This window comes from Syngnathus scovelli, chromosome 6 (assembly GCF_024217435.2).
Source record: "Syngnathus scovelli strain Florida chromosome 6, RoL_Ssco_1.2, whole genome shotgun sequence".
Taxonomy (NCBI): Eukaryota; Metazoa; Chordata; class Actinopteri; order Syngnathiformes; family Syngnathidae; genus Syngnathus; species Syngnathus scovelli.
In genome coordinates this window covers 14,260,870-14,280,129 of record NC_090852.1, presented here as the reverse complement: position 1 = coordinate 14,280,129, position 19,260 = coordinate 14,260,870, and the positions used below count along the sequence as shown (strand labels likewise).

At 38.4% G+C, this 19,260-nt stretch overlaps 1 protein-coding gene and 1 long non-coding RNA gene across 2 annotated transcripts in view; one reads left to right on the top strand and one right to left on the bottom strand.

Moving 5' to 3' along the window:
* The window catches only part of spon1b (spondin 1b), a 42,685-nt gene that overhangs the window by 13,714 nt on the left and 9,711 nt on the right, over window positions 1–19,260 (bottom strand). The window contains exons 3-6 of the mRNA XM_049724362.2: window positions 17,636–17,769; window positions 4,742–4,815; window positions 3,819–3,941; window positions 3,325–3,473 (exon numbers count right to left, since the gene is read on the bottom strand). Of these exons, the coding sequence (XP_049580319.1) occupies window positions 3,325–3,473; window positions 3,819–3,941; window positions 4,742–4,815; window positions 17,636–17,769 (480 nt within the window). The remainder of the gene's footprint in view (window positions 1–3,324; window positions 3,474–3,818; window positions 3,942–4,741; window positions 4,816–17,635; window positions 17,770–19,260) is intronic.
* LOC125971279 (uncharacterized) lies at window positions 15,340–18,250 on the top strand. The gene is made up of 2 exons (XR_007482381.2): window positions 15,340–15,567; window positions 18,058–18,250. It is a non-coding gene; the product is annotated as an uncharacterized lncRNA (long non-coding RNA).

The following is a 19,260-nucleotide window of genomic DNA, read 5'->3' as shown; positions in this document are numbered from 1 at the left end:
ACGCAGAACTAGTTTCTGAAAAGATTCTAAAAATTAGGTTATTCCAAACACTACCAGAAGATCTGGATAACAAATGGATTCATTTTCAACCATTTTAAAAAAGCATACGGAAGCTTATGCCAATGCATTTTTTGCTGGACTGATTCTGTATCTTTAACACCAGAGAGGATTTATCCAGGCTGACAGTCTTCTCCCTTGCTTGATTTGCTCACTTGTCTCATTCAAGTAGCCAATTAGAGCCAATTGTAAGACTCTGCCTGTCACAAGTGCTCTTCAGTTCCCCCCAAAGAATTGTGATCTTTCACATGGGTATGTCTGGATGACTGTGTGGATGTTTTGATGTCATCACTTCAGCAAAGCATCTCAAGATATAGAGTGCAATTTTCCACAAAGCATTATGCTGGCATCATAATGATACTCTCAAGTGGTCTCAAATGATAGACATACTGACACAGGCGCACACACATTTTGCCAAGCCAAGTACAACCACCTCTTTCCCTCTGAGATGAGTGACAGTAAATCCAAAAATAGCCCATTTGACAGCCACCCTTCAGAGTAAGATGCTTGATGACCAGCTCAACAAACACTAGCACTACAATGCTGACGGCAACAGTAGCATTTTTATGGAAGTCCATGATGGACTGTCCTCACGCATGGTATAGTCTGCTGTTACACATGTTATTATAGAAAAGAAACGTGGTAAATTTTGATATATTTTGCAACAACATATTTTACTAAATAATCATGAGCCTCATTATTTTTGGAGGTCTAAGAGGTTGCAGAATACCTCAGCGAGAAGAGGCACACACTATGTACTCAAAACAAATAATTATCTCCCATGAACGATTTTTTCTGAGAAAAATTAAACACAATCTGCTGCAGTTCCTTGCTTGCTCGATTTCAACGAATCTATGATTTTTTTATTTTAGTTCAGCAACTCTCTTTACATCATCATACCTCCCATCAGAAATTCCATCAAGGACAGAGGTAGAAATGTTTTAGGGTAGTGAGACCATCGTTCCTCAATGTCGTTTGATGGAGACCTCAGTAACACTTTGCGTCTCCTCATTTTTATCGTGGTGAATTACTTAAGTGGGCATGTTATACAAACACTCAACTCAAGGTTCGAGTTGCTTCCTAATTGGCTCGAAGACAGAGGGTCGACTCCACAAAGAATGAACTCTGGCCGCTAATGACATACCAGTGCCAACACAGCCACAAAGTTTGACAGCTGAGTACAGTTTGCACTTTCCCCCAGATTGCACACATGGCAAAGAAAAATGCAAGCTTTGCCCAAGAACACCTGTCTTTTCAAAACAATGGGAAGAAACTCTTTCACTCAATTTGATTCACAACTGAAAACACACTGGTTTAAAACTGCCTACTCAACCTGTCACAGTTATATGATCTGAAACCACATTTTCCTACATTTTCAAATTCGGGACTGGATGGAAATGTTGTTTAAATAAGTGAAATATGAAATAATAAGTTATGAAATAAAAAAACAGAAGAAAAAACATTCCATTAAAAATTTAAGCATAATCTGGCAAGAGTATTTTATATGTCCAAAAAAATAAAATAAATATATATATATATATATAGAAGGCCATTTTGTCATTGCAAATAGACTCAGTAAACAATGCAATGGGTAACTGAGCCACAACTTTTGAAAGTACTTGAATAAAACAGTGATTCCAAATGGCACCTGTTCATTATATGTATTCAAACCTTTTTTCAGTCTTTTGCTTGAGTAATGACTCCTGTCCACACAAAAACAACATCTATTGTTTTTGCGGTACCTAATAACCACAAAGAGGCAAATGCAGCCAAGAATGGCATTAGGAAAGTCTGTCAGCCCCTAATGTGTGCACAAAACAATCCAAACCGGAAGTGACAGGCACAAACCGTGGATGCTGACAGCACTCCATTGTTCCTTTGCAAATGGCCAAAACACACCTTTCTATGGCCAGAGAGAGTGGGTGGGATAAAGTGGTGCACAGGGAGATCCAGATTAACCAACAGGTCCAGAACTTTGTATTACAATATATTCAAGTAGTGTTGTTTATATACTGGTGCTTTTTCAAAATGACGATACATGGCTTGAATGGATTCAGTTTTTTTTTTTTTCTCTTCCTCTTGTTTTCTCCGGCGTTAGGGTTAGGGTTAATGCATGTGACAGACAATGTAATGTTTGTTTGATTCCACCCGTATGGAAAAAAAAAAAAAAAAAAAATCTGTATCGACTGGATTCTTTGCTGGTGTAAGCAATTCACTAACTCATAGTTGGAGTGGAATTTATCAGGTGGTACAGTGTCTCCCAACCTGAAGGCTCTGGATTTGTACCCAAACTCTTGACTACCTTTTAAAAAAAAAAATATATATATACTCAAAAACTGTTCTTGTAATACCGTATTTATTTTGAATTGCTGAGTGACAAAACTTTGAAATTAGATGAGGTCCACTTGAAATTAAAAAACAATGTTTAGATACAGCAATAAATTGGAAAACTGTTTTAAGTTACTATTGTACAAGCTCAAAATGTTCAAATCATCAAGATTATGACAGCAGGTGGAGCAGAAGTCACCTTGCAACAATAAATACTTGTGGGGCCCTCTTGGGCTTAATGTGTGAATGGTCCAAAATGTACAAAAACATGCACCAAGTGTACAGTTAAAGTGCAATCACTTCCGGATCAAATGTCTAAATGGTAGTGTGAATGTGTTTCTTTCTGCTCCAATAAAAAGCAGCTGTCTTTGTATAGACAGCTGTTTCTTGGCTCAAAATCGTGTGACCATTTTTTCACAAAGGGTGAAAGCACACTATCCAGATGTGAATTGAAGTATCAACTTTCAAGATGTATTCACAAGGTTTACCATCACGTTAAAAGCTACTGAATGCAGTTGTTGTTAATTGTTATAGTTTGAAAAATCTTTTACTGTACCGATGAACCAAAACGTCAACATTAATTCACTTGTTCTACTCTGTGGAATTTAAAGGTGGAACATAATCCATTCCTGGTTTACCTTTTTCAAATTGCACGTTGGTATTTTTTTTTCTATACGCACACACTTTAAGAACAAATTCTCTCCTTAAGAATAGTTATATAGTTTTTATGAGGGTAACGTCAAGTAGACATTTTACAGTAAAGTATACGCGCTGCTAATTTAAAGAAATTATCATCCTTCCTCACGACAATAAGACTCTTTTGTTCATTCACTTCATTTCATTTATTTAGAAGCAAGTTTCTTGAATGAATTTGAATGAAGTATATCAAAAAAAAAAACATGAAATCCCATTGACATTTCTTCCAAATGTGAACTCTACCTTCTGTCGAATTTCTTCTTCCATTTTGATGGGGGAGCCAAACTCAGCAACTTGTCGCACCCCCTCACTGGCATAACCTCCATACTCCCAGAGCACATAACCTCTGGAATGGGATGCACCAATCAGTGCAGACCAGTGGTTGGCGCGTCCTGTAGGACAGAAACGTAACAAATATTGATGAGTAAAAGTAGTTTCTTACAAGAATGAAGAAGGACCTGACCTAAATAGTTGGATAGGTTACTCTAGTATAAATGTCCTCTACTTAACCATGGCACACATTTTACATCACTTCTTTCTAATATTAGAAAAATGTCAGGCCACATTGCTACTGCAAGTCTAGTGCGAGTCAAAAAATATGTTACGGTATGGTTTGAAATCAAACAAAAAGCCTTAGATTTATTTTATAGCATATTAGTGATTGTTTTATTTGTACGGTAGCCTATATGTGTGCATATATATACTACATGCATGACATGCTTGGAATGTGAGCTCACTGGGATAGTCTTTGGGATGCACTTTCTCTGACCAGTTTCCATAGAAGGTGAGTCTATATTTGGCTGTCCCACAGGCACAACACTCCAAGGCAGGGTCTGCTGTTGCCTCCCCAAATACACGTTCTGCACAGAAAAGATTGACTCATATCATCTTGGGAATTTTTTGCAAAAACAGTGTCAAGAAAACATCTTAAAGTAGAAAGAAAAAATATTCTTTTGGAAAATTACAAAACCAAAGGCAAATTGTCACATTAATTACTTTTAGCCTTGAAGCGCAGTCATCCATATGCATATCCATTATTCTCCTTGACCAGTGTTTGGCATTGACAGGATGAGGCTAATTGAATATTTATCATAGCAGAAAATTAGTCTGAAGAAATCCTGCCATGCTACCCAACGTTTTTGTAGGATGAGTAGAACTTCTACAGCAAAATTTGCAAACACATTTGAATAAAGATAGGGGATTGCTTGTCCGTATAATAGCCTATTTTGGTCAGGAAATAACTTTTTAAAAGACTTCCGAGTTCTGTCAGAGAAATAGTTTGTCACATTGCTTGAATCAGCATTTTCAGAACTAAGATGCTCCAATCCCCAAATGCAAACAAAAAGACTCAAACAAAACAGAAAGGCAGCATTGTTACAAATCTGGCATGGATGTTAGTCTGCAGCAAATTCAAAGCAACCTGAAGGCTGAGACATAGCTCTGTGGCAAAACACAAAAGAATATTTCAACATAGACTCCCAGGAGAACACAGCTTTTCTCTCTTCCTTTCTTGCCGTCATTTCCAAAAACGGCACCGAGATACTGGTAGATGATGTGCGCTTATTAAATAAAATGAGATATGGTGAAGCCCAGCCCTATATTTGCTGGTGAAGGATAGGATCAGCAAGGGGGGGAGATGATGATAGGCACCTGTCATTACCTTTCTCACATAGCCGGATGGTAAGAGAGCCCTCATCTTGGAAATAGATGATTTTCTTCTGGACAATGCTTGCTCTGCAGACAGAGAATATTGACAGACAGAGTTTATAATATTGAACTCGCAGAGAAAACTTTTTATTGGGAAGAAATAGGGCCAAATAAGCCATTTAATATTGTTAACCCCTTCCAATCATCAAATCTACACATCCAGCCATTATTTGAACTTCTTGTCCTCATGAGGATCATGTGCGTGCAGAAGCCGATCCCGGAGTCAGCTGTTCAGTAGGCGTTTTACACCCTGAACTAGTTGCCATACATACAAACAGTCATTCACATTCACAATCAAACCTACGGACAATTTGAGGTGCTCAATCGGCCGACCATCTCTGGAATGTGGGCGGAAACCAGAGTACCCAGGGGAAACCCACACAGGCATGGGGAAAACTCATTTTAATGCTCCTTCCATCAAAGGCACTGTATTAGAAATTGTGGCTTACACGTCACGCTCTTTTCAGTCTTCTGTAGTTCACGCACTATAGTTATGCCAAACACTTTGGACATAAATGTGGAATGCAGACGCGCACGCTGTTTCATACAATATATCAGGGTTCACGCCAGATCCACAAATGCACATCAGTCCATGCATCCCCATGGATTAACATGCTGCATGAATTCTCACTTTAATTTCTGGCGAATCTCCTTATGCTTCTCCTAGCATGTATTTATTGTTGTTGCTGTTTATTCATTCGCCGCATGCAATGTCGGCACTTAAGCCTGATGAAAACGAATTTTCAGCTACACATCATTTTTGTCATATTTAGATGCTCAAAGAGAGGGTGTATTGTGAATGAAAGATCAGCCACATTGAGGATAACCCTGCCAGAATAGAAAGAAATATGTTTCAGTATACAATGAAAATGGAGGCCCCAAAGTAAGAGCTGCCCCCTCTGAGTTGGATTTAAAGTTATGCTGTTGTTAAATAAACAAGTACATTTATTGAAAGAATACTAAATACATGCCTGTTGTTCTCTGTATTGTTAAGAACATTTATTTTGGCTTCTTTGAGGCTCCCTATCACAGTAACTCGAAGGGAAAAATTCAGAAGAATTGTTCTTCAAAAGATGTGTGACTCTTTTGACAGAGAGACAACCCGTTGACAGATACATTTCTGATAAAGTGCCAAAAAGATACTATAACTATATAAATTATCATTAAGATGACTTTGTCAAGTTATGGAGTTCAAATCTAAGTCAGTCTGACTCGAATCAAGTCGTATGACTCGGGTTTCCCGTCTCTGGTGGCAACAGATTTGAAATGAGGCAACATTTTCAAAACTGTTTTTAATTATTTTTCTGGCAGTCCATCAAAATATTGCTTTACATGAAATGAGTATGTGGGGCCAAAAAAAAAGTGGACTGCCGTGGTATAGTACAAATGAGACCATACTGTGCATTTCCATAGACACAAATTCTAAGTTGTGTTTTGTTGTGTGGGCTTTGATGACACCACAAACAACAGGAACAAATTAAACCATCAACAAACGCCTTATCATGTACTTCTCTTGTAAGAACTGCTGTTACTTGTTCTCTACAAATCTTTCATTTGCAAATAGAGTGTGACAGCATTTTTGGCTAGTGTGTCACATTTGGTCCATCAAGGCACGTGCCAGTTTGATGTCTCTCGGAGCTCATTATCACGCACATTGCTCTGAGCACAAATAACTGTGAAGCCATGGGTAAGACTGAGGAAATGTTCTGCCAAGAAGCCATGCCACAATTTATTTGCAATGTTATGAACCACAGACATCTGCTGTATTTTTATTTGATTTGAAAACAAAATCTCCCTCAATATCAAGGGTATTGTAAAAATGCCAATACCCCTAATGTTTACTCTGTCTCCTTGGGTTTGCAGACTCATGTCCCTTAAATCTTCATCATTAAAACTGCTTTTAGTGTCACGGTGCTCTAAATTGTTCTCGATTTCCCCATTTTTCAGAGTCTCAGTTTTGTCTTATAATTAATTAAGGCCTCTTTATATTCAAACATATGTGCGGGCGACAATATTTCATGTCTCATCATTTATTTTAAATTGTCAGTTTTTAGTCCTCTCCTTCATGTTGTCATATTATCTTGTTTTAGAAGCTTTACTTTCTGCACTTGTGTTCCCTCATCACGGTAAATGGACCCCTTTCGTATAGCGCTTTATCTCGACTGTATAATGATTCTGTCCACCTGTGGCCCATTACCTGTGTATAAATAGTCTGCGCCTACCCCTGTCTATCATCAAATCGTCTTGTTTCCTGCCACGTCCTGAGAAAGACCTTGTCAGAGTTGAGGGCAAAGAGTTGGTGGTGTGTTTTTTTTTGTTACTAATTTGCACCTGCCTTTGCTAGTTTTCTGAGTTGATATTTTTCTTGCATTGTTTTTGTCTAGATTTGCTGGGACTTTTATTTGTTGATACTCTGAGTATATTATACTGATTTGTGCATGTTATCTTATATATGGAAATGAACACACCTGCAGCTTATAGTCCAGTGCGTTTTATAAATTAACAAAACAGCGTTTCCACTAATTTTAGCTGGCACATCTCATATTCGGGTACCAAAGTTGGAATGTCATTATTGTATATTAAATGTGGTGGTATGATTATAATTGATCGTTTTATGACTACTGCATAATCCAAATACATTCTGGCACCACAAATAGGCTGCTCGTTGGGTAGAGCTCCTTAAAAAGATAAAAGATCATGAATTCAGCACTATTTCAAATTCTTTGAGGTCAAATCAACATCCATGTGAAATGTACATCGTGCCCCCGACCAAAGACTTTGTTGACATCCGTTGAGGGACTGTTTAGCCTGAGGAAACTAGTGCTTACGCCAAAGAGAAACAGGATGTCTGATAAGCGCTTTGAAATGCTGCTGCTTCTGAGGCACAAGAATTGAAGGGTAAAATGGGTAGCCTATAATATTTGAAAAAATGTTTGAAATCATGTGAATTCTACAGATTATCTGTCTCAAGTTATGAGCATTTATTTAATTGCTACAATTACTGTGAATGTATTTTATATTATTGAACTGTTAAAGTTTTAAAGCAATACATGAACCACAGAATGTCTGCAAGACCACTTGTCTGAGATTCTAAGTTTACTTTATATAATATTTGAAATCATGTGAGTTCTTCAGATCATCTGTCTCAGGTTGTGAGCAATTATTTAATTTGCTACAATTACTGTGAACATACTTTATATTATTTAACTGTTAACATTTAAAAGCAATACATGAACCACAGAATATCTGCAAGACCACTTGTCTGAGATTCTTAATTTACTTTATTCCGCTGTCAACTACAGAGACAAAACAGTTGCATATAAAGTAAGAGTGTATTCGCCACGGGCCGCCAGTTGATTGTCAGCTCTTGAAAATTTCCACTTATTGTTTTCATAACCTTTTTGTCACAATTATACTCACCTTCACTTGTTCTTAATCTGAACCTGCCTCAATGCTGCTATCGAATAGTTTTCCTTCAATTTTGGTCTTGAATTATACTTCTTAGTTTTTCTTTTGGTCATGACTACAACCTCCCCTGTCTCAAGATATACTGTGCTAGATATCAAACTGGGCCAGAGAACTGAATATTTTAACAAAGTGTTAATTTCGTAAGTGTTACACAAAAGCTGGGACCGTTAGTTTGCATTTATAGAGTTCTTAAAATGTTTGCCATAAAAATCCATTATGTTTGTACGGTGGCAACAAGGTCTTGGGTGCCTGTACTTCATCAAGCAGAGCCACATAAAATTGTGTTATTAAAGTGAGCCAAAACACATTGACTGGACACAAGGGAGGTACTGGAGACATTATATGGAAGTTATTAGTTATATTGCTTCTATAAATCTAACAGAGCAAATGGTGCAATAGGGTTGACTGCTAAGGCATGAAATTGAAAAAAATGAAATATACAGAACATCACCATGCTTCAGTTGATGACTCCATAACATATTATTCAGTATTGCTAATGGTCAATATATGTGTATCGTCATTTAATCATTTAATGAAGCAACCTAAAAAATGGAGGTGGTCATGGTGTCAGCTTGGGTGACATGCAAGTGTGTTTCCTTTTTTACTTGGATAAATAAGTAAAGTGATATTCCCTTACAATTCCTGACAGCAGATTGCAGATGATAACCACGTCCCTTCAGGAGCAGGATGAATCACTGACCATGCAAATATTGCAATTGACAGCTGTCCGTCAATATCTCATCGGGGCTGAAGGAGCTCGAGCTTATTCCTTTGACACATTAAATATTGAAAATTGGAAACTATCGTGGAAAATAGTGAGTACACTTTTCAAACAGTAATCCATTGCTCCTGTTGTTGAAAATAATGCTGTGATATTTTCATTATCAGTCCACTGCTGTCAGTATTTCAGGCCGGCCAAGTCAGTGCTGAAGTTTTAAGAAATGACGTCTGACTTTCAAAAACAATGACAAAACAATAGAATCTGAACAGACCGTATTTATAAATCCAAGATATTTTGAGCTGCTTCTAATTTTTCTGTTTTGCCCAGCCATTCGACTGCTTCATTTCGTACTGACTCGCAGTATGTTGATCATACAGTATTTCAGAAGTATGTCGTCACATACTGTACTGTAAAGCATATTCACGATGCCCCCAATGTAATGCAGTAACAAAACCTGTCAGGGCCAGCAAGGCCTTCTCTGCTAGCCTAACAAAACCAGAAACGATTTGGTGCGTGGAGATACACTGGATTTGCAAACTTGAATTGTTTAACTAAGACAGCAAAGAGACACCACGTGGACACTTGCAAGCTACGGTGCTTTTAAAGACTTTTGGGGACATCAGAGGGGACTCTTAGCTCAACAAATAGCTAATAGCCCATTTTGTACACAACTGAGGTGATGCAATGCTTAGTGTGCTTATGTGTGTTTCTAACTGCTCTCCAGTCCTGGTGTTGTAAATGCTGGCATAATGAAAGATATTTATTGCCTATATTGGACATCACTGAAGGACTAAGTGTGAAACGCACCGCCCGCCACCACTAGCCACATAAGACAATCTTGAAATTAGCATGAAGAACAAATCAAGTTACCCTTTTATATGTTGTTTGTTTTACTGTGATACTAGAAATTAGCCAACAGAGGAAATACTTTAAGAAAACAAAATAAATAATTCAGAAGATGAGAAAATGTGTGCGCAATCCTGATCAGACAGGGAAGTCCAATGGACAATTCTCTCTTTAAACTTCCTTTCGTAAGTAGGTTAAAAAAAAAATACAGTGGATGTTTTAGTATTATTAATTTAACACTTGTCAGCTTCCTTGGAAAGGTGAGACGATCTTATTCTGAGATAAAAGAGCCTACTACTTCCAAGAAACGAAAAATGCATTTAAGACAGGTGGTCTAGATGAATAGACAAAATAATTACATTACAAATTATTTAAGTTCAAAACAATGTTGCATTACATTAGTATAATCTTTGGTTTCCTGTATATGTAAAAATATTTGCATAATCAATTCACGATCAAGTCTTTTCATCACAATACGAGAGAATAATGACCACTAAATTATGCAATCTCATCATGAGGAAAACTGTAAAAAGTCCTCAGACATCCTGAATAAAAATGAGCCTTAAAGTTGCCGGAAGGAAAGAAAAGGAAGAAACTTTTTTCCACTGACATTTGGCACTGAAACAGTTTTCATAGTTGTGCCTTGGCCTCAAACTTGTGTACAGTACTTTGTTCTTCCAAAAGCAAATTCCTCACAGTCCTTAGAGTATGTTTGTGAGGTCAGAGTGCTCTTCTGGTAGTTGAGATTGAGTTCAACCAAATACGCTCTTAAAGAAAAGTCTTGGCAAAAAGATCCAAAGGACATTGAGAGAACTTTAAAGAACAGGTTTTCCAGTCGGAGTTTCACGTAAATCCTAACCTTTGCATAAGCACTGCAAACAAGTTCACTACACTTCTCTGTCGTCAACGTGTTCGCCTCATGTCAACTTGAGCTCAGTCTCTCCATCAGTATTCTCATGCTGCTACCTCAAGAACTACAGGAAGGGTCAACAAACCTTCAGCTTGCCCCGTGGCAGCACATCACACTGTGAGCTGCTGTTTGGCAAAGTGCTCGAAACTCTTCAGTCTAAATGCAGCCAAATACAGTATTGATTGTCGAACAAACAGAGTTGGAAGTCTTGGTGGTTTCAAAACACCTGCGAACTGAATTATTTATCTATTGGCTAGATACTTTCAGAATGATTTGTAATGACCTGTATATATATTTCTGTGTCAAATAATACAAAAAATATGAAATACGGAAGAGACTTGTGCAGCTCAAATCATCTTTTCCTATTCATTTTGAAATTTGAAACCCATTTTGCGCATAAGTGGAGTTTTCTTACGTTGGATTTTTTCACAGATGTGTGCAGTTGCAAAGGAAAATTTGGGATGGATGGATGGATGGATGGATGGATGGATGGATGGATGGATGGATGGATGGATGGATGGATGGATGGATGGATGGATGGATGGATGGATGGATGGATGGATGGATGGATGGATGGATGGATGGATGGATGGATGGATGGATGGATATGGGATCTCGTTCTTTTGAGTATGAACCACAGCTCATGAGGGTAGGAATGTAGATGGATGATTAAAGTGTAAAGGTCACTATTTTTTTTTTATGTTACAACAACACCAACCTTGGCCACATTTGCAAAAAAGAAAAAGAATGGTTAACCGGCTGGCAGCACAGTGACCTTGAGGTGCTTGCAAGGATTTTATCTGCTTCAAATACATGCATGTTCAAAGACTCAAATTATGAGTAGCTGTTTGTTAGGTAGGCTATGCATACTACGTACCCATGCCCACAATTGGCTGGAATCGACTAACTCACCCGATAAGAGGAAGAAGAAAAAAAAAAAATCCGCGAACTTGAATGCAAGCTATCAGTGAGTTAACCCAGTCTTTTTATTTATTCAACTGTGAATTGTTTTTCTTGTAACATTTAATGGTTGTGCTAATAACCATGTGTGCCTGTGAGGTTTCCAAACAGCAGGGTTGAAGCTGTTAATAGAGACACTGAACATGCATTCAACGTGTCAACTCAGAAGGTGAAAGAATATTAAACAGCTGGAGTTTGTTTTCAAATATTTATTTTATAATGGATTGCCACCACATTCCTGTTAGATTTCTTGTTGCACACATTTCTTTTTGCTGTCACAGTACCAATAACAAAACCTTCTCTTTTAAGATATAAAACTTTCCTCTGTCTGTGTGCGTGCGTGCGTGTGTCACGCATGCTGCTTGCAATTCAAATTTTCTGTTATTTGCATGGTAATTCACAAATTCATCATTTCACCAAGTGTGTTGTCATGAAAAGTTTTCTTGGTCCGCTATCTCATTTGAAAAAGAGAACAAGTTTTCAAAGTTAATCCCACTCCTAAAGGCAAACATTTTCAGTGCAGAGTAGTGTGTGACGAAGAACCCCCCTTTTTGCTTTTTAGGCTTATTTTACACTTAAGGCTATTTGAATTTGTGAAAGAAGGGTTTGGGGAGTTTTGTTTTTATTTTAAAGGGATGGGAGGCTTTTTTGTTGCTGTTGTTCAAGGACAGAGCTCTGTTGAAGTCGGGTCCTCTGCTGCTATATATTTCAACAACAACAAAGTTTCTTTACGTGACCAAAACATGTGTTAAGAGCAGCAACTTGTTTTTATTACTTGGACACCACATTTGACCTTAAGATCACAAACGTGTGGGGCACACTGAAAAGGCCAACCATAACCTCTGATACCTGCAAATCGCTTTGTAAGAGGATTTTAGCTGGCTTTCATGTAGTTTGTCCTAAAACCAGTCGAGAGCAGTCAGTTGACCCTCCTTACATTCTGTACACTGCATGAAGCCAGAAAAACTGTGACCAACTCTTATTTTGCAATGATTGATTTTTTTTTTAATCTTAAAGTTAGTAGTGACTATGTTTGAAGAAGGAAAGAACGAAACAAAGACAAAAAACTGAGAATGTAGTAAAGAAAGTTTTCAACATTGGTGAAACCAAGCACCAAGTTCATCATTCCCTTGGGTGGAGTCAGCACTTGCTGTTTCTTTCGAGATAGACAGTTCTGCAGAATGATTGAAAAGAGTTAAGGCAACAGCCAGCTGAGGAAGGTCTGACACTTGACTTCCTCCCTCAAGGTGCAAAAAAGAGGAGCACTCAGTGAGTTCCATTGCCAGTGGCAGCGGTTGAGCTGAGCAGAGACAACAACTGATAGAGGGACCGATTTAAAAGTTGCTGACATCTTTTACTTGCCAAGAAACTGAAGGGAATGTTTCACAGTTGACTACAAGTGTACAGCTTTTGCATTGCAAGTATCCTACAAGACATTTTCAAGAGTTTTTTTTTCCAAAAATGTTCCACAAAAAGTCCTGATTCAACTAAAATGTCTTAAAATACAATCCTGCTGGTATGATTAGCAATAATCTGATCTAGATTCAATAAGATATTAGCAATAATTAGAACTATTTAAAAGTTCAGACATCTTTTAATTGCCAAGAAACTGAGGGAAATGATTCACAGTTGACTATCATTTGCATTGCAAGTATTCGATCAGACATTTTCCAAAATGGTTCCACAAAAACGTCCTGATTCAAATAAAATGACTCGAAATACAATTCTGCTGGTATGACTAGCAACGTCAGCCCAGACGTTTTAATCATCGTAGGCTTATTTTTGACAATTGGCTGACGACAATTGTAGCTTCAAGTCTGCCGGAATTTGCTGTAGATCACCTGCGGTCCTAACAAGCATGGAAGCAATGTAGACAAATAATCTTTTAAGAATATTTGAGACTTCCTGAAGTTTAAAAAAAAAAAAAGTAGTTGTTTCTGTGATCCAGGGAAAAAAAACATACATCTTTCAACTTTGGTAGAAGTCCACACATTCTCACCCCCCCATTTTATCCAAAAGGTTCATGGCCAAGTTAATCTGTAAGTGTGGTTTGTAATAAAGAAAAGAAGTGAATCGCCACATTATAAAATCCTACTTCAAGAAATACAAATAAATAAATACTGCAGGAGTCACCTTGCACGGCCAATTGCCTGCAAGAGTTCACTGACTGTTCTTGAGACTCAACAAATTATAGCTGCTAAAATTACTTCTGCATCCTGGTGGAACGAACATAAATGATGATATTACTGTCCATTGTTAGTGCACACCTATTTTTTTTTTATCTAATTGACCCGTAATGGATTTGAAAAACAGAATTTCACCTTTTTCATTGCCTGCTTGAAACACTTTCTCCTTCCCAGATGGATTTGTACAGCAATCCATCTGGCATGTCAAGTTACCCCTGCAGTGCTCAGGGCTGTGATAATCAGAAAATATGAGAAAATAGTTCCACTGTCACACCAGATTCATGTGAATGATGGCTGCAGGAACAAATCTGTTTTCATATATGTAATAATCCAACTTTTTGACATTTTACAAGTGTGACTGCTACTGCGTATACTGCAACATTTTGCAGTAGCATATAGAACCAAGGGATGTTTAAAAGTTTACACATTATTTTTGTAAAATTCAATGTTGTTGTCAAGTAGACCTCACTCTTGTGAGGTTAAACTGCAGCTCCCCCACTTGATAAGGTGGCTTGCTTCGAAGATTCGAATGGAATTCACTCAAATGAACAAGTTTCGGACTTGTTTTCTTTCTTTCTTTCTTTCTTTTATTTTTCAAAGTTGTCCAATCCACACAGGTGAAAAACCTTTAAACAACCAGAAATAGGTACAGCCGAATAATATTAAAAATATAATATCTATCTTGAAGTTTTCACATGATGAATCACAAACACATTTTAACTTATTCATCACATTATTAGTCCATTTCTCTGCAAAACATGCAAATGTCCAAAAGCTCACCGGCTTTACAAGCCTTTGTCCTGCAGTCTCTTTTCCTCACATCCAGCTTTTCCCTTTGTTACACACACACTGCTTGCTCCTCAATGTCCTGTGTGTGAGTGCCTCCAAACGACACAGATTTTTCCAACATCTCCACCTGATGCACTTAATCAGCTGACTCCAGGCAGGAAGACACACCCAAACCTGAGGCAGTTCAGCCACAGAGGGGTGCGGCCTGCAGCTCAACTCAACAGTTGTATATCACCTGAAGGTTCTTGTCAGCTTTCTACACTTGCAAATGTAGTTGGAATATTACCTTTTATTAAGACAACATGCATAATCCTGGAATTAGATGACTAGATTATATACCATTATCCAATTGGTTTGTATAGTGTGCTCAAAATTATCAGGCAATAGCTTGTCTACACAGATTGCATTTTTACAGTTCAATAATAACTTTTTTTTTCCCGTTGTCCATTTTTTTAAATCAAAACTAACTATTATGGTGGGTTTTTTTTGTTGATCATTTTTTTTAACCAAAACTGCCTATTATGTGTCACGTCTCATCCCCAGCCGTTCCACTATGTGTTTGTTGTCATGGTTTCTGTCTGTGTGCTCGCCCCTCCCCTCCATGATTACGCGTGAATATTCTCACCTGCCTCTTGTTACCTGTCGTGTATATAAGTCCTTTCTAGCCCCTCACGACCCTTCGGGTCATTGTGCGTGTGTTGTTGTCTTGATGTCTTTTGGTTCCTGTTGTCTTAATGTCTTGACGTACTTTGCACAGCTTTATTATTTTAACATCTCGTTTTAGGTGGCTCAACCACAAATCATAATGACCTCAGTCTCATGTGCTTTCTAAACAATAGCAGACAGCAGGTCATGAAGATCACGTTTCAAAATCTGTGTTGCTACATTTCCAGGCAAAGGTGAGTTCAAGTTTTTCAAAACTTCTTTATGTTGCAGAAAACCCATACAATAATTCCTCTTTTTTCTGAGTGGGCATGGGGCAATTGATTTTTTGGACTTTTCAGGTCAAAATGTGAAGTTTATGGTCTGTACAGAACATTGTATTTACTTAGCACGGCATTTTAATGGATAATGTAATCTTAATTGCATTGATTTTGAAACGTAGGTGTTTGAGTTGGCGGCGTCCTGAAAAGTACAATACTAGCAGTCCATTTCACCAATCATACAGCTTGTGAGAGAAGGTTTTACTTCAAATTATCGAAGAGTTTGCTTTTAAATACTCTGGAAATAAATTGAGAATTTTTTTGGACTGGAGACAGGCAGTCTCACCAGTCCAGAGAAAAACACACAAAACAAGTTAAAGCAAACTATTCATGTAAAATAAATGTGCCCTGGGAGCAGTTCATTTTTTTTTTTTTTTTTTTTTTTATTCCTACAATTTTGTGTAAAGATGTGTCTTGTTGGTGTTTCTTCACCAAATGCTCCACATATCAAATGGAAGCGCAGATGTGCTACAAAAAGTATACTTCCTGTTTAGAACTAATGGGATTTAGAAGACCTTAGCATGGGGGAAAAAAAAAAACTTTTAAAACTTTAAGTGAAATGCAAGTTGAAAAGTTAGTTCAGAGGAAGTGGGACAGAGCTTGTTGGATGGTGTTCTGCCGAATCTTTATCTTCCTGTTAATGGGGGACAATGACAGTAATTGGAGGGGAATTTGCATTGCAGATGTGCCTTTTGTAGAATACAATTTAGTGGCCAACAAACATTAAGATGGATGTATGCCATCTGTCAAAAAAAAAGCAGCAGATAAATTTAAAATTAACATCTGGGAAGGTACAAGGACGGTAAAGGCATGTTGGTGCATCTCACTCAGCTGTGGGAGAGTCATGGAAAGTATTTCCCTGGGGAGTTTAGGTGAGGAGATGAAAACCACACAGATGACAAAAAAGGTAGGGTTGTGAATGAAGACAGAGCCAGACAAAGGAAAAGGCAGCTTTCAACAGGTTGTGGTCGAGCAGTTTAACATATTTAAGTTCAGAACAAAATATTTGTGTGCCCACAATTTTAGTCATAAATGTTTATCCATGAACAGAACTGTATTTCTTCTCCCTTGTACGTATTTTCTCCTATTTGGATGTGTGTGAGTGGTGTTTGGTTGTTGTGAATCTTTGAATATAGTGTCCTACAACCAGATAGCAAAAAACACTTCCCCATGACTTTGTTTTGCCTCCATTACCAGGGAATATTACGTAGGCGCAAATTATTTTGTTGACGTTTTTACCACGAACGTACACTGATAGATGTTACGGACCTGTTTTTTTTAACGGTTGTTGGCATCCACATTAACGCTGCACACTACAATATACTGTGGGACATGGGTGCTACTTGCACACATAATTTATATGGTGAATGTAATTACGTGATTTTCAGGGAATAGGCCTGCACTTGATACAAATGGGAAGATGTCTTATAGGTGGATAGCAGTTAGAAAATTTAATACCTTGTCAGATGGCATTTGCTACTTTTTAATACTTTTTAATGGCCTTATTTTTTGTTAATTTAATTTCCTACCTTTTAATAGCTTTTAGAACCCTGCGGATACCCTGGAAAATATGCTGTAATCAAGGGAAAGTGCAATGACAAGACGTAATTTAGTTGAAATGATTCCAATTTCAGATTCAATTACTGCCTCTATATTAGAATGAGTTAGTGGGATGGCAGCACAAGTGAGTAATGAAAGTATCCATCATTAATTAATTCAAAATTGAATTCCCCTTCTTATTAATGAGCAATGACAGACTCTGAGATGGCAAAGTCAACTTGGTACATCAGTGAAGACGCCCTCTCAAAGCCATACATATTTTTCATTTGAAAAAATCTTTATACATAGGGTGATGAAAGCATCAAAATGTATCAGGAATATGGAAAAATCATGATGAAAATGTCAAATTGAAAATGTCATCTTGCCGGTGTTTGTGATAGTGTTTCAGCGCAAAGAGAATAAATAAAAAAAAGAAAACACCTACTTGAGTATGACACAACCAGTTCCGGTAGGTGGCGCCGTCCAAAAAACTTGTATCCTGGTGCGTCTGCGAGGTGTGCTCTCCGTCACTGCAGGGGGACAGTTGGTCATGAATTGTGTGTCCTCTTCATCAATGATCTAAAAAAAACAAAAACACAAGAAAAACAAATGAGTTTTTGTCTATGCACCCGAAAGTATTTTTATGTGATCTGATTATTTAGAAGTTGTTTCTCGCCTTGCCATCTGTCACTCTGCTGGTAACCTCCCACCACACTGTCAGTCGCAACCACACCCATTCATCACGTCAATCACCTCCATCTGCCTCTGCTCATCAGCCACACACCCATCACTTCCCTGTCAGTTAGTCCCAGTATGCTATCCATCCGTGCTCTTCCTCTGTGTCTTGATGTTCTTGTTGCCTCCCAGTTGCCGACTTCTTTCCGTGATCTGACCTACCAAGCCTGAACGCCGCCCACCCTGACCAAGGGCCCGTCCAACGACCAAGCCCGAACGCTCCCAGCCCTGACAGAAAGCCCGATCATTGACCACGAGTCCGTCTTGCCCATTGAGCTCCATGCCCGATCCCCTCATTCCTCGAATAAACAGTGTGTCGCATTTGGTCGCCTGTCTGTTTTTCCGACAGAAGTTGAGGCACATACCCCTTATGATGATGAATAGAAATGGTTTGGACCGCATTTCCGGCAGTAAGTCGGATTCATTCCCAGTAAGGGTTGGACACTGCCAAGGCTGCCCTCTGTCACCAATTCTGTTCATAACTTTTATGGGCAGAATTTCTAGGCGCAGCTGAGGCGTTGAAGGTGCCCGTTTGGTGACCTCAGCATTGCAGCTCTGCTTTTTGCAGACGATGTGGTGCTGTTGGCTTCTTGAAGCCGTGAGCTCCAGCTCTCGCTGGAGCGGTTCGCAGCCGAGTGTGAATTGATCGAGATGGAAGTCAGCACCTCCAAATCTGAGACCGTCGTCCTCAGTCGGAATCCTGCCACAAATGGAGGAGTTTAATTATCTTGGGGTCTTGTTCACGAGTGAGGGCAGGATGGAGTGTGAGATTGTTTATCCGTTATTATGGATTATCTTGATAGTTAAAGTATCCTGGCTGTTTTTCCATTCCGTAAGGGCAGAGAGAAGCTGGCACTTGAATAGGGAATGTGACAGTAAATTCATGTGTAGATTTTTAAGTTGCTATGTGAGGTCTTGTGTATTCAAGAGATTTGTTTCCAAGTCCAACACACACACAAAGAGGCAAAGCACACACACACAGACTGACACAAGCATTTACCCTCTGACCTTGTTGCCACAATTCTCCATTTGCTCACATCAACCAAATGCCCACAAAGGATACCAAAAGTCACTGTAAGCTTTCTCTTCTTTCTTTTTCCAAGCAAACACAACCCAAAACTAACAGCCCTCCTCTGTATCACACAAATAGACCTGCACATACAAATTCACAATGTGCAGTCTGAAAACCCACATTCAGGCAAATATAACATGGTCCTGGATTTCAGTATTGACCTCCCTCTGCCTCTCTATTCAATGCTTTGCTTTACTTTGTGTCACTAAGCCTGAAGCCGTGTCAGTCAAAAGCAGGCACAAACAAGGGGCTAAAAGGCAATT